The sequence below is a fragment of the Molothrus aeneus genome, chromosome 1 (genome assembly GCF_037042795.1).
Source record: "Molothrus aeneus isolate 106 chromosome 1, BPBGC_Maene_1.0, whole genome shotgun sequence".
NCBI classification, from domain to species: Eukaryota; Metazoa; Chordata; class Aves; order Passeriformes; family Icteridae; genus Molothrus; species Molothrus aeneus.
In genome coordinates this window covers 118,070,132-118,085,640 of record NC_089646.1, presented here as the reverse complement: position 1 = coordinate 118,085,640, position 15,509 = coordinate 118,070,132, and the positions used below count along the sequence as shown (strand labels likewise).

The 15,509-nt window shown below is 44.0% G+C and overlaps 1 protein-coding gene and 4 non-coding genes across 5 annotated transcripts in view; 4 read left to right on the top strand and 1 right to left on the bottom strand.

Moving 5' to 3' along the window:
* The window catches only part of DNAJC5B (DnaJ heat shock protein family (Hsp40) member C5 beta), a 36,297-nt gene extending 21,084 nt beyond the window's left edge, over positions 1 to 15,213 (bottom strand). The window contains exon 1 of the mRNA XM_066546971.1: positions 15,107 to 15,213. Within this exon, the coding sequence (XP_066403068.1) occupies positions 15,107 to 15,213 (107 nt within the window). The remainder of the gene's footprint in view (positions 1 to 15,106) is intronic.
* Positions 8,313 to 8,401, top strand: TRNAY-GUA (transfer RNA tyrosine (anticodon GUA)). The gene is given in 2 exon segments: positions 8,313 to 8,349; positions 8,366 to 8,401. It is a non-coding gene; the product is annotated as a tRNA-Tyr (tRNA).
* On the top strand, positions 8,729 to 8,801 carry TRNAA-AGC (transfer RNA alanine (anticodon AGC)). Its single transcript has one exon. It is a non-coding gene; the product is annotated as a tRNA-Ala (tRNA).
* On the top strand, positions 10,549 to 10,637 carry TRNAY-GUA (transfer RNA tyrosine (anticodon GUA)). The gene is given in 2 exon segments: positions 10,549 to 10,585; positions 10,602 to 10,637. It is a non-coding gene; the product is annotated as a tRNA-Tyr (tRNA).
* TRNAY-GUA (transfer RNA tyrosine (anticodon GUA)) lies at positions 11,878 to 11,966 on the top strand. The gene is given in 2 exon segments: positions 11,878 to 11,914; positions 11,931 to 11,966. It is a non-coding gene; the product is annotated as a tRNA-Tyr (tRNA).
* Positions 15,214 to 15,509: the final 296 nt, after the last annotated feature.

Below are 15,509 nucleotides of genomic sequence, written 5' to 3'. Positions count from 1 at the left end.
ATGCCCTGCATTGACCTAACCCCTGGCTTGTCAGTCTGGACCTGCCTGTCAGTCACTGGACATGATCATCACTCCGACCTCTGCAGTGACTTCCTTGGTTGCAGTTGTCCCTGCTTTGTCATGGTGATAGTGCCTTCTGTTCTGGATTATTGCTTCAAGTGAGCCACCATGGCTGTGTCTATCCTGGCCAGGGATTGTAGGCTTGAGAAGAAATGTGAAATAAGTCAAGTCTCCTATTTCCTGCAAAGGAGGGTCATGTAAATCCAAGGGAGTGGTGTGAGACTGGAATGATTGAATGACTGTAATATTTTAGGTATCTGAAATACATGCTTCTTTCAATAGCTCAGCTGGTAGAGTAGAGGACTGTAAGCTCCCTGGCATGGTCATCCTTAGGTTGCTGGTTCAACTCTGGCTCAAAGGAGTGACCTCTTGGCTATGGCACACATCTGGAACTGGCACTGGCACTGCCTTTTGGTCCTGCCCAGGGGGTTCCCCATAATGAGCTACTCAGTCATGAGCTTTTGCCTGAGATTGGGAAGATAAGAGGCCAAGGTATTTTTGGGTGAACCCTGGCCATGGGAAGTTGATTCTGCCACTGTGCTTGCCCACAGTCACCTCCAGCAGGAAAGTGAGTGGGTGGGTTGGTGGTGTGAGGGTGGGGTTATTGGGAAGCCCAGGCTTTGGGTGCAGGGCACCCTGGGTGCTTGGGAGGGGAGAGGACCTCAGTCAGAAGCTGCAGCCTGGGGAATTAGCTCAAGTGGTAGAGCACTCGCTTAGCATGTGAGAGGTAGCGGGATCGATGCCTGCATTCTCCAATGCTTTTCATTCCCCTTGCCTGGACACAGGGCCCTTTGCCAGGACCTGTGGGTGATCATAGTATATCCAGAATGCAAAGAATAAGATGACATCCGTGTCTTCATGGGCAATTTAACCGAGGTTTCTCCCTCTGCTTGATAAACATCAAATGTCATCTAAAGTATTGTACCCCATTTTGAGATCTTCTAAACAGAAAAACAGTCATAGAGAACTGTCTCTGGAGTGCCACCAAGAATCTCAAGGAATGGAGGGGTTTCTCTGTGTGGATGGGATGAGGAGAGTGGATATGTTTAGCCTAGAGAAAGAGAGGTTCAGAGGACTCACACATGACCTTTTGACTTAGAGGAGGTTCCAGAGTAGAATGGCTATATATGTGTCATCTGCTTGGGAAGAGGGCAAAAGGCAACACATTGAAAGGGAGCAAGGGAAAATGCAGCAGGACATGGGTGAGCTCTGTGTGGCCATGAGAAGAGTCCATCAACTCATTAAGAAAATGATGTCATGGTTTGCATGACTGACGGGCTAAAGTATTGAGCAAGGAGGTGTGCTGTAGGAGCTGAGGCTGTTTGAAGGAAGATGTGGTAATAGAGGCATGATGGTGCACTGTGGCTTTGCAAGAGTGTTGGGTGAGTGTGTACAGGGTGATGTCCCCAGGATATGTTCCCATGCTTCCTTTGATAGGTGAGCTGGTAGAGCGGAGGACTGTAGGCTCCCTGGCATGGCCATCCTTAGGTCACTGGATCAGCTCTGGCTCAAAGGAGTCACCTTTTGCCTCTCACACACATCCCACACTGCCACTGCCACTGCCTTTTTCTGATCCTGCCCAGGGCACTCCCCAGAATGAGTGCCCAACCATGAGCTCTTTCCTAAGCTGTGGGAGATAACCAGGCAAGGCATTTTTGAGTTAACCCTTAGGCAGGGGATGGTGGTTTTGACCATGGGTGCTGTCCACAGTCACCTCCAGCAGGACTGAGAGTGGATGGGTTGATGGTGTGAGAGTGATATGAATGGGAGGCTGTGGCTTTGGGTGCAGGGCACCCTGGGTCAGGGCTGGGTGCCTGGGATGGGAGAGGACCTCAGTCAGAGGCTGCAGCCTGGGGAATTAGCTCAAGTGGTAGAGCGCTTGCTTAGCATGTGAGAGGTAGCGGGATCGATGCCTGCATTCTCCAGTACTTTTCATTCCTCCTTGTCTGGATACAGGGCCTTTTGGTGAGGGTCCTCCTATCTTCTGAAGGGAAAAGAAACCTGGGAAGTAAAGTAGAGGACAGCATCCAGGACTTCTCCAAGAGCAGGGCCTCTGGATTGAGGGAAGGAATTATCTGACTTTCCTCTTCATTGGATAGATGCAATTTATAATTGTGTACCTGTTATATATAGGGTTTTTTTGGTTTTTTTTTTTTTTGCTATAATAGAACGAATTTTCTTCCTAATATCTGTGTTTTGGATTCAGAGTGGGAATAATGTTGGTTAGACACTGCTGTTATAGTTCTTTGTAACCAGAGCTTATGCAAAGCCGAGGACTTCTCAGCTTCTTGCACCACATTCCATTAGCGAGGAGACTGGGGGGCACAAGAAATTGGGAGGAGACACAGATGAGACAGGTGGCCTCAGCTGACCAAAAGAATGTTCCGTACCACATGACATCAGGCTCAGTATATACTAGGGAGAAAGATGGCTGGGGCCCACTGCTTATAAACTGTCTGTCTGGGCATTGTTCTTCAGGTGTTGAACAATTGTGTTGTATGTCACTTATTTTGTGTAATCTAATTCTGTTGTTATTATTATTCATATTTCCCCTTTCCTTTTCTGTCCTTTTGAACTGTGTTTTTCTCAATCCACAAATTTTGCTTTTTTCTCCCAGTTCTCTCCAAAAACCCTCTTGGGGGTGGGGTGTGTGAGCAGTTGTGTAGGGTTTAACTGCCTGCTGGGTTAAACCACAACAGCCCTTTTTGGTGCCCAACATGGGGCTTGAAGGGTTGAGATGATGACAAATCTGACTAGAGTACAGTAAAACAAATTTCTTTTAAGCATTCATTATATTACTGTAATAATAACTAATCCTGATGTTGATTTACTTACTCTCAGAGTTGAGAGTAAATAAATTTCTGTTCTCAGGGTTGGGTTACATAACATCTTACTTGCTCTGAATGTTTCTTGTTGTGCTGTTTATCACCTCTGGGGGCTGGGCTAAGGTTATCATGTTGTCGAACTTTGTAACACTGGTTTATGATATCATAAAGCTGATGGTCACAAGACTAATTTATTTGTAATCAAGTATTGTTATCTTCCCCATACTTCTAGAGCCATCTATTGGAAACTATTCCTAATTACATCCTTTTTCTATCCTCCTAGAGGCAATCCGTGGGGCATACACTTCCCACATCTTCCCCTTCTCATCCAGGGTAATTACAATAGCTCTTGAGAATTCTGAATGTAGTCAGGATGTTCAAAGCAGTATGTTCTTATTGCTATGTCTCCTGATTGTATTTCAGGCCTTGTTTAGAATTAAACAACTTTTTAAGGATACCACCCAGATAGCTGCCCTCAGCCTAAGCATATATAGTTGCAGGATATGTGGGATAGTCCAGGCAAGTATGTACGATAATGGGCACCTCGAATATTCTGGAATTTCACCCCCAAACAAGTTCAGAATCCTGAAAAACTAGTGAAATATTTGGAAGAAGTATGCTGCCAGCCTGGTAATTCCAGAGAGAAACAAATCACTGCAACATGTTGGGGCCTGGCCCATGCCTAGCAAGTCCTGTTCAATACTATTCAGTAACCTCAAGGGGATAAGGTCTTTGGATCTGATGACAAAATGTCAGGCTGCCCCAGTCCCAGCGACTGCATCTGAACCAAAGGACCCACCTGTACCAATATCATCTTCACTGGAAGAAATACTGGAAGTAGAAGTCAGCTCCTTTAGTAAGGGATGAAGGAGCGTCTTCTTAGAGTCAGCAGCGGGAAGAAGACTGATCCAAAGCAGGGCCAGAGAAAAGAGGAGGAAGAGAGGTGGCTGCAGACTGAGGAGGAAGAAGAGGAAGAACTCATAAATGAGGTGTTACCCATCTCATCCCTATATTATATAGGTGGTCTTGGTCACACCAACCAAGACCCCCTGATTCCCATGTATAAGCTGATTGGTCAGCTGGAAAGCCCTGGAGGTATCAGCAGGACTCACTCATCCTGTAACAGTTTCACATGGCCACTGTGAAAATCTGATTGAGAGCGGAGACCAACAGTAGATTATAGTACCTTGAATGAAGCCATGCTGCTGCTAAGTGCTGCCATGCCAGAGTGGCTAGAACTTCAATTTGAACTGGAGGCAGTTTGTATCAAAGGCAGCCAAGTGGCCTGCCACAATCAATATCACTAGCATGTTTCCTTCAATCCCTTTGGCAGCAGAGTCAGGTCACAATTTGCTTTCAGTTGGAGGGGCATCCAGTACACCTGCCCTAGAGGTGGCAATCCAGCCCTACCATTTTCCATGGACTTAACCAGACTGCACTAGAACAGGAATACCTGCAATACATTGATGATTTCATCATATGGGGAAACACAGCAGACAAAGTTTTTGAGAAGGGAAAGAAAATTGTCTAAATCTTCTGAAAGTCAGTTTTGCCATAAATCAAAGTAAACTCAAGTGACTTACATGGGAGATCCAGTTATTAGCAATAAAGTAACAAGATGGATGTCATTGTATCCCAATGAATGTGATCAACATAATAACAGCTAGGTCTCTACCAATTAGCAAAAAGGAAATATAACCTGTATTAGGCATTTGAGGTTTTTGGAGAATATTTATTCCAAATTATAGTCTGATACAAAGCCCATTCTATTAACTAACCTGGAAGAAGAATTATTTCATTTGGGCCCTGAACAATTACAAATCTTTGAACAAATTGAAAAGGAAATAGTACATACAGTAGCCCTCAGGCTGCTCTGGGCAAGATAAGGTGTTGAAAATGTGCTGCAGCTGGGGAGAATAGTCCTACTTGAAGGCATTGGCAAAAAGCATCCTGGGAAGGCTCAAGGTTGACTCTTAGGGTTTTGGCATTAGGGACACTGAAGATTCAAGGCTGGCTTTACTCCAACTGAGAAAGAAATATTGACATCATATGAAGGAGTTTGAGGTGCTTCAGACATGATTAGTATTGAAGCACAGCTCCTCTTGGCACCCTGACTGCCAGTGCTCGGATATTCAGGCTATTCAAAGGGAGAGTCTGTTCTACACATCATGCCACTGATGCTCCGTGGAATAAGTGGGGCACACCAAGGATACAATGTGCTTGAATAGGAAATCCCAGTGGCCCAGGAATTTTGAAAGTGATCATTGACTGGCCAGTAGGCAACGATTTTGGAATATTGCCTGAAAAGGAGGTGATGTGTGCTGACAAAGCCTCATTGTAAATGAAATAACCAGAAGATGAAAAACAATATGCCCTGGTGAGTCCTGTTGTGTTTTGGGGAAATATCAAAGGTGGAAAGCTGCTGTGTGGAGTCCCATACACATCACAGACACTGCTAAATGACAAGGTAAATCTAGTCAGTTTTCAGAGGTCAAAGTTGCTGCTGAAAGCTATCCAGCTGGCTTTAGACATTGCTGAAAGGGAAAATGGCCAGTACATTATCTCTATGCAGACTCATAGATGGTGGCAAATGCTTTGGTTGGAGAGGGCATTGAAATTGAAGTAGGTCAACTGGCAGAGCATAGGTAAACCCACCAGGACTGCTGGGTTATGGCAGGATATTTCTGCTTGGATAGAGAACTTTGTGGTTAAAGTATATCATGTAGTCATTTGCCCAAGACTCAAGTCACTAACTAACATCAAAAATCCCAGCTGATGGGTCAGGATGCTAGGATTGAAGTGGATCAGGTGGATCTGGACTGGTAACGTAAGTGTGAACTGTTTATAACTTAATGGGCCCATGGTATCTCAGGCCATTAAGGAAGAAATACAACAGATACATCACCTCCTGACTGAGGGGCGGACTTAACCACGAACTCGATCCATGATTATCCATGAATATGAAACATGGCCTGAAATAAAGCAAGCCAGACAGTGAAAGCCTCTCTCTAATGGAAGACAGTGGCTGAAATGTAAACATGGGGAGGTCTGGCAGATTGATGATATCACATTCCCAGAAATGTGCCAATGCAAGTGCCAGGTGCTTACACTCACAGAACTGTAGAATTGTTTAGGTTGCAAAAGACCTTGAAGATAATCAGATCCAAGCATTAATCCAGCACTGTTAAGTCCATCACCAAACAATGTCCCTAAATGCACATCTACACATCTTTTAAATCCCTCCAGAGATGGTGACTCAACCCCCTTCCTCAGAAGCCTGTTCCAGGCTTGACTACTCTTTGCTTAAAGAAATTTTTACTAATATCTGTGGTGGAACCTACAACCAGATGGCTGGAAATATATTCTGTGCATGATGCCACTGGCTAGAATACTATCCTGGGCCTTAAGAAATGAGGTAAAAATGAACCCCAGAAAGAACACCTGGGTCAGACAATGGTACTTATTTCAGAAGCAACCTCTTAGACATTTGGCTCAAACAGCATAGCATTGAATGGGTATATCACACCTCCTACCATGCACCAGCCTCCAGAAAATTGGACAGATGAATTGTTAAAGACTAAACTGAGAGCAATGGGTGCTGGGACATTTTAACATTGGAATATACATTTAGCAAAAGTCATGTGGTTAGCCAACACTAGAGCATCTTCTAATCAAACTGGCCCTGCCCAATAAAAACTTTGATGTACATTTACAAAAGGGGGAAGTCCCTGTAGTGCACATAGAAATTATGCTGGGAAAGTCAGGCTGGGTTATTCCTACTTCAGGCAAAGGCAAACCCATCCCTGATACTGCCTTTGATCAAGAACCTGGGTGCACTTGGTGACTAATGCAGAAGGATGGAGAAGTATGATGTGTACCTCAAGGGGATTTGATTCTGTGTGAGAACAGGTAATTATTTGAATTGTATTATATTAGTTGCTATATAATAATGTGTAACACCTTTGCTATGGTTGCTATATACCTTATCAAAATTATTACAATAAATATTTAGCTTTATTAATCGATGAAAAATGAATTTTGATTAGACCAGGCTAATCAAAACAATGATAGAACCAGAACTGTTTTCAGAATACAGCACTCCAACATCATGCATCATGTCTCCTGTCCCAAAGAATACTGTTAAAGAAGAGCCAAAAGTCATGGACTAAATAAACTCAATGGACATTTTAGAGGAATGGTCCATAGGCTAAGGGAATTATATCTGCATATGTCTATAAAAAGACCCTAAAAGAAGCATTGGAACCTGTGGGACCTTGGCATGACATAAATGGTATAGAATAAGGCATAAATATTGACCTGGTTTCAGATGGGATTGAGTTAATTTTCTTACTAGTAGCTGGTATGGTACTGTGTTTTAGATCAAGGAGGAGAAAAATATTGATAACATTCTGATGGTTGAGTTTTTGCTGAGCAGTGTTCATCGTGAGTCAAGGACTTTCCAGCTTCTCACACCACCCCACCATCAAGGAGGCTGGTGGGCAAAACTGTCAGCCAGAACAGTTCACCCCAGCTGGCCAAAGGAATATTCCATACCATATGATGTCATGCTCAGTATATAAATTAGGGGAAAAGAAGGCTGGGAGCTGCTGCTCAAGAACTCACTGGGCATCATTCATTGAGTGTAAAGCAACTGTGTTGTGCATCATGTGATTTAGTTCTATTAATATTAGAGTTGTTATTATTATTGTTGTTGTTATTTCACTTTCCATTTCTTTTCTGCCCTAATAAACCATCTTTTTCTCACTCTGTGAATTTTACTTCCACTGTGGAAAAGGGCTTGAGTGATCAGCTGTGTGATGTTCAACAGCCTGCAAAATAAAGCCATGACAGTGCCCAACTTTATGCCTCTGTGTAGAAGACACATGTGGACCATGTGCAGTGACCTCAGAAAAAGGCCATCAGGATGCTTGGGAGCAGGTGATCCCACACACAGGAAAGGACATCAATGGAATGGAGGAATCTCAGCGGGGCCACCAAGAACCTCACAGAATGGAGGGACTGCTCTACATGCATGAGCAAGAACAGTGAGAATGTTCAGACTGTTGGAGAATCAAAGGACTTAGGCATGACCTTCATGCTTGTAGGAGATTACAGAATAGAGGAAATGCTGTCCTTTATCTGGTACTTGAGCAGAGGGCTGAAGACAGCACAATGAAAACCAATCAAGGGAAAATGCAGCAGGATCTGTATGGCCCTAAGGAGAGTCTATCTGTAGAAGATGACATCCAAAGAGCTTATGGAGCACTTCCGTTTGTGGTTTGCATGACTGATGGGTTAAAGTGTTGTGCAAGGTGCTGTGATGTCTCAGCTGAGGCTGTTTGAAAGAAGATGTGGTAATAGAGGCATGATGGTGCACTGTGGCTTGGCAAAAGTGCTGGGCGAGGCCCTGGGCATGTTCCCATGCTTCCTTCGATAGCTCAGCTGGTAGAGCGGAGGACTGTAGGCTCCCTGGCACGGCCATCCTTAGGTCGCTGGTTCAACTCCGGCTCGAAGGAGTCACCTTTTGCCTCTCACACACATCCCACACTGCCACTGCCACTGCCTTTTTCTGATCCTGCCCAGGGCACTCCCCAGAATGAGTGCCCAGCCATGAGCTCCTGCCTAAGCTGTGGGAGATAACCAGGCAAGGCATTTTTTGGTGAAACCCTTGGGCAGGGGATGGTGGTTCTGACCATGGGGCTTGTCTGCAGGACTATGAGTGGATGAGTTGGTGGTGTGAGAGTGATATGGATGGGAGGCTCCAGCTTTGGGTGCAGGGCACCCTGGGTCAGGGCTGGTTCAGGGCTGGGAGGGGAGAGGACCTCAGTCAGAGGCTGCAGCCTGGGGAATTAGCTCAAGTGGTAGAGCGCTCGCTTAGCATGTGAGAGGTAGCGGGATCGATGCCCGCATTCTCCAATGCTTTTCATTCCTCCTTGTCTGGATACAGGGCCTTTTGTCAGGGATCCATCTGACCTCTGAGGAGGCTGTGAAGAAATATATGGCGTGCCCTGGATTTGCAGAGAAGGATGACATCAAGAGCACTATGGGCAGCTTAATGGATTAATTGATTTTCTCATTCTTTGGTTGTGTCCTACGTAACCCAAAATGTTACCGTATTCCATATCCATCTGTGCCCAGAATTGTTACTCTCTCTGGAAAGCCTTGTGGCTGGAAATGGAACTGCAGGGCTGTGGCATTGCCAGGTCTTCTAAAAGCCAGAATCTCTCAGGTATAGCTCTCTCTTGCCTCTTGGTTTTTGCTCTTTCCTTTTTGTTCTCACAGGGACAGAGCTGAGGCAGAGTAGGTAGAAGCTCCCCTTGGTTTTCTTTTGTCTTCTTTCCTGAGAGGGTTGCTTCAGACTTCCAAGGAGCCACATTTTGTGGTCCTGGACTGCTTCAAAGCAAATTTCACCTGTTTACAGTCACAACGTCGCACCAAGAAAAGCACAACAGCCCCACTCCACATGGCTGTTCCAACCTGCCAGCAGCGCCCAGTGGAAATGGGAAGGCATGGAGTCTGAGTCTCCCCTGCCAACTGCCTGCTGTTTCTCCTCATGAAAAGGTGAAGTCCCTATGTGAGTTCCAGCTGGATTGAGTTTCAGCTGCTGGAGTGCCTTTTTTGACAGAGCTGCTGCCACCAGAGATAGGAGAGGCATTTGTCAGGTTTTGGAATCTAGGTTTTCTTTTTGTTTTGCCCATGTTCTCTCTGCTTGTTGTTTAGGGGGAGTTTTTTATAATCATGGAAGTTTGGTATCTGTGTTGTTTTGCATTTTTTTTCTCTCTTTTTGTTCACTCTGTCGTCAAGCAGTCAAAAGAGGGGGAGGCTTTCCACTGTCTTTGTCTCTCCACATGCAATCCTTCATGGAGGGTGCCATATTGGGCAGAGGGTTTTCTCTGCCACTTTTAATTTCTCCTTGTTTGCAGGGAGTCTGTGAGATTTAGAAACTCTGCAACCAGTGATTATTATTGTTATTTTTCTTGTCTGTGCTATTTCACATTTTTGGTAAACTTATTTTTCATTTAGATCTACTCACGTTCCTCTCTACTTATTGGTGGAAGGGAATTGGCTAAAAATAAATGGGAAGTAACTAGTTTTAAAGTGTCTACCCCCTTAGCTTGACTTAAACCCAGACAGTTTGGCAGTTCTCAAAGATCAAGCCCAGTATGGAAAAGGATGTTAATGAAATGGGACAACCTCAGTGGTGGGCCACCAAGAATCACAAGGAAGCACTTGATTTCTCTTTAAGGATGGGCTGAGGAGAGTGGGCATGTTCAGTTTAAGGAAAGAGAGGTTCTGAGGACTTGCAGATGACCTTATGGTACTTCAGTGTAGGTCACAAAATTGAGAAATGGCTATAATTTTGTTTTCTCTTATGCTTGAGCAGAGACCAAAAGACAGCAGAATAAAAGGGAATCAAGGGAATATGCAGCAGGACATGGGTGAGCTCTGTATGGCCCTAAGGAGAGTCCATGTGGAGAGGATGACTTCCAAGGAACTTATGGACATTTCTGTGGTTTGCATGAGTGATGGGCTAAAGTGTTGAGCAAGGAGCTGTGATGATGGAGCTGAGGCTGTTTGAAGGAAGATGTGGTAATAGAAGCATGATGGTGCACTGTGGCTTGGCAAAAGTGCTGGGCGAGGCCCTGGGCATGTTCCCATGCTTCCTTCGATAGCTCAGCTGGTAGAGCGGAGGACTGTAGGCTCCCTGGCATGGCCATCCTTAGGTCGCTGGTTCAACTCCGGCTCGAAGGAGTCACCTTTTGCCTCTCACACACATCCCACACTGCCACTGCCACTGCCTTTTTCTGATCCTGCCCAGGGCACTCCCCAGAATGAGTGCCCAGCCATGAGCTCCTGCCTAAGCTGTAATAACCAGGCAAGACATTTTTGGGTGAACCCTTAGGCAGGGGATGTTGGTTCTGACCACGGGTGCTGTCCACAGTCAGCTCCAGCAGGACTGTGAGTGGATGAGTTGGTGGTGTGAGAGTGATATGGATGGGAGGCTCCAGCTTTGGGTGCAGGGCACCCTGGGTCAGGGCTGGGTGCCTGGGAGGGGAGAGGACCTCAGTCAGAGGCTGCAGCCTGGGGAATTAGCTCAAGTGGTAGAGCGCTTGAGTTGGTGGTGTGAGAGTGATATGGATGGGAGGCTCCAGCTTTGGGTGCAGGGCACCCTGGGTCAGGGCTGGGTGCCTGGGAGGGGAGAGGACCTCAGTCAGAGGCTGCAGCCTGGGGAATTAGCTCAAGTGGTAGAGCGCTTGCTTAGCATGTGAGAGGTAGCGGGATCGATGCCTGCATTCTCCAGTGCTTTTCATTCTCCCTGGTGGGGACACAGGGCCCTTTGCCAGGGATCCATCTGTCCCCTGTGGAGATTTATGGTGTGCCCTGAATTTACAGATAAGGCAGACATCTAGGGTTGTATCAAGTTTACTATGTTCAGTTTTACAGAAGAAATTATGCTCTCTCTTTGCTTGACAGTTCTCAAATATCAAACAAAATACAGAAAAGGACATCAATGGAATGGAACAACCTCAGTGGAGGGCTGCTAAGAATCTTAAATAACTGATAGATTTCTCTTTCAGGATCAGCTGAGGAGAGTGGGCATGTTCAGTTTGGAGAAAGAGATGTTTGGAGGACTTTTTGCAGTGCTTAGGCATAGGTTACAGAACAGAGAAATGGCTATAATTTTGTTTTCTCTTATGCTTTAGCAGAGACCAAAAGACAGCACAGTGAAAACCAATCAAGGGAAAATGCAGCAGGATATAGGTAAGATCTGTGTGGCCATGAAGAGAGTCCATGTGTAGAAGATGATGTCCAAGGAGCTTATGGAGCATCTCTGATTGTGGATTGCATGAGTGATGGACTAAGGTGTTGAGCAAGGAGCTGTGATGATGGAGCTGAGGCTGTTTGAAGGAAGATGTGGTAATAGAGGCATGATGGTGCACTGTGGCTTGGCAAAAGTGCTGGGCGAGGCCCTGGGCATGTTCCCATGCTTCCTTCGATAGCTCAGCTGGTAGAGCGGAGGACTGTAGGCTCCCTGGCACGGCCATCCTTAGGTCGCTGGTTCAACTCCGGCTCGAAGGAGTCACCTTTTGCCTCTCACACACATCCCACACTGCCACTGCCACTGCCTTTTGGTCCTGCCCAGGGGCCTCCCCAGAATGAGTGCCCAGTTGTGAGCCCTTGTCTGAGTTTGGGAATATTACTGCCCCAGCAGTTTTGACTGAGCCCTTGGGCAGGGGATGGTGATTCTGAGCTCTGAAGTTGGCCAAAGTCTTCTCCAGCTGGAATGTGAGTGGGTGGGTTGATGGTGTGAGAGTGATATGAATGGGAGGCTCCAGCTTTGGGTGTAGGGCACCCTGGGTCAGGGCTGGGTGCCTGGGAGGGGAGAGGACCTCAGTCAGAGGCTGCAGCCTGGGGAATTAGCTTAAGTGGTAGAGTGCTTGCTTAGCATGTGAGAGGTAGCGGGATAGATGCCCGCATTCTCCAATGCTTTCCATTCTCTTTCCTGCACCATAGGTGCTCTGGTCCTTGTGGCTGTGGGGAGCCTTGGATGAACCCAGAGGCTTTATCAGGAGTAGAACAGGCCAATGGCATAGGCATGATTAAGCCATTTTCCCTCCTTGCTTCATAGTAATTAAATGGCATTAAGAGTGCTGTACATATTTTCTAATAAATTTCTTAATCACCAATATACCATCACAGAGGTGTTGACCTTTTGGAGCAAGTCCAGAGGAGGCACACCATGATTAGGTTAGAAGGATGGTGCTCCTTTCCTGGGAGGCAAGGCCAGAAGAATTTGGACTATTCAGACTAGAAAAGAGAAATCTTTAGTGTGACATAATTGGAGCTTCTCAGTACTTAGGCAGGGTTTACAAGAAAGATGGAGCAGGGCTTTTGACATGGGGGTGTAGTGTAGGGCAAGGGGTAATGGCTAGAAATTGAAAGAGGCAAGGTTTAGATTAGACATTACAAAGAAATTCTTCACTGTGAGGTTGGTGATGCACTGGAATTGGTTGCTCAGAGAAGCTGTGGATGACCTATCCCTAGAAGTGCTCAGTGCCAGATTGGATGAGGCTTTGAGCAACTTGGTCTAGTCTGAGCAACCCTGGGCAGAAGGTTGGAACTAGATGATCTTTAAGGTCCCTTCCAACACAAACCACTCTATGAGTCTATGGTTTTCTTGTAAGTAGTCTATCAAACAGGATCTTTTGAAACTTCTGAAGAAAAGAAATCCAGTATCTATCTCTCTGCATATTACTTCACTGTCAGACAAGAAAGCATAAGTCAAAGTACAGTTTCATCTATTACGCCAAAAAAAAGATTCTAAAATTATTTTTGTATTATATTGAAGATAAACAGATCTCCTTTGAAATTCTGCTGATTAAAAGCTCATTAGCTTTACTCCCTGATAAATTAGATTGTGCCAAACTCCAAATAAAATCACAGAGTCATGTCTGTCATGTTTATTAAAAAGCAAATTTTGCCCTGGGCTGTGGCGGTATAATTAACAGTGACTTAATTAATAATGGCAGGAAACTCAGAATCAGGTATGGCTGGTTTTATACCTTGTACTAAAGAATACCATTTCAGCAGCAGATTTTTGGATTAACATAAATTAAATTATAATTAAAGCAAATCTATGAGACTGACTCATCATTTTATCTTGCAAATATTTACAGCTACTCTATTAAAATTGAATCCCTCTGACATTTCCACTTTAGTCAGAAGCAGCCTTTTTTTTCTCTAATTACTAATAAAGATGGAGAAAGCACCACTGTCAGTTTTGCCATAGATCACTGTGTAAATCACCCATATTCATGCTCAGCATTAAATGGAGTTAATTGCATTCTACATTCTTCCATGACAACTTTCTCCTTTAGGGATTTCCAGAAAATTAAATGTAAAAGCAACTGGAAAACATGAAGTTTGAGACAGAAGATGATTTCGATAGACAGGCTGTACTACAGGGACACAGAAGGTGCAAGTCATAAGTGAATTTGATACCATAGTATCCTTTTTTCCCAGTGGTATAATTATGCAAGACAACAGAACCATGGGATGTCAACAGTTCTCCTTCCATTGTATGAAGAGTTTGGACATTCACTACTTTTGCCTTCATTGAATATGTGCCTTTAGGAGCAGAAAGCAGGAGAAATGCAATTTGTTCAAAAACATGGAGGACAGAGTCTTGCCAAAATTCAAGCTAAATGATGCAAGTAGATCTATTTCATAAACCTTTTTCAGATATATTCTTACATTCAATAGGAAAAGTAAGCTGTGTTAAGTTTGCCTGGTAATACAGTGCAACAAACAATAGCCAGAATTATGCTGTAATAAAAATTTTACAATATTTATTAAAACTGCAAGTACATGACTGACATATTTCAGTGTCAAGAACATCTACTTCACAGGTGACATTAACATTTTTCAACAGCAGCTGAGCAAATTTAAGGGCAAAATTACCCATAAAATCTTCTGGTCTTACTTCTAGGTCTTGTTACATTTCAACAATAAAATATTTGACACCATTTTGATAACTTGTGTTTGACTCAAGCTATTCTTAATGTCCTCTCTTCTTTTTCAATAGAGAAACTAGCATTCCTGTGCCAGTATTTTTCAGTAGCTGGTTACACTCACAGTTAAAACCATGTACCTCCTTTTCAGCTCAAATAATTTTCAGATCCCAAGCTCTGCTTTTGGTTATGCCTACCTTCATAAAGTGAACAACTATGTCACACCTAGCAATTTTCCCCTTCAAGGACATTACACACTCTAATCAAACAATCTTTTTCTTTTCTTCTAAATAATCTTCTTTTTCTTTTCTGACAAGATAAACTGATTGAACTCATGTCTCTTACTCTAGTTCTCAAATTGTCATTACAGCACTTGCATTAGCTTTACTTTTCAATAGACTTCAGGAAAAATACTAACACAAGAACTGGGTGCAATATTCAAATAGCCCAGGTTAGTTTATCCCAACAGTCTGACCTCTCATTCATTTAGATTAAAATATTTCAGATTATTCACAGACTGCTTGTGGGATGAAATCAGTAGATTCACATTGTGTCATCTCTGATCCTTTTCAGGCTCACAAATTTAAAAAGAAGAAAGGATTGTGACAATGAATGTCTACTGTGCAGATAACTCAAAAGGTTTTGCCATCATAATCATGCCAGACAAATAAGCATTTTTAGACCTGTTGCAAAGCACATTTTACGTACCTGTAGGACTTCTTAATCTCATCATGTGTTGCTCCCTTTTCTAGTGCCAGGATTTCATATAACGCTTCACCTGATGTTGATAAAGCACGTTGCCTTTGTTCAGCCATGATAGCAGTGCATTACCAAAGCTGCTAATGTAGAACATCATTTAAAATACCAGGGACTGCAAGTATACAGAGATAGTATTTCTTACTGTTCATTTTAATAGATTTTTTCAGGCAGTAAAAGGTTAAAAATACATAAAAATGCATCTAGAATAAAATCTCCTCTATATTATCTTCTGTCTTTTAATGTATTTTACAATTAGGAAAAAATTAGAAAACGGAAAAGCAGAAACTAAATAACAGAAGCTTTTGTGGAGAATTTTTGCTTTCTTAACACAAGGGCTCAGGTTCAGCCTAAC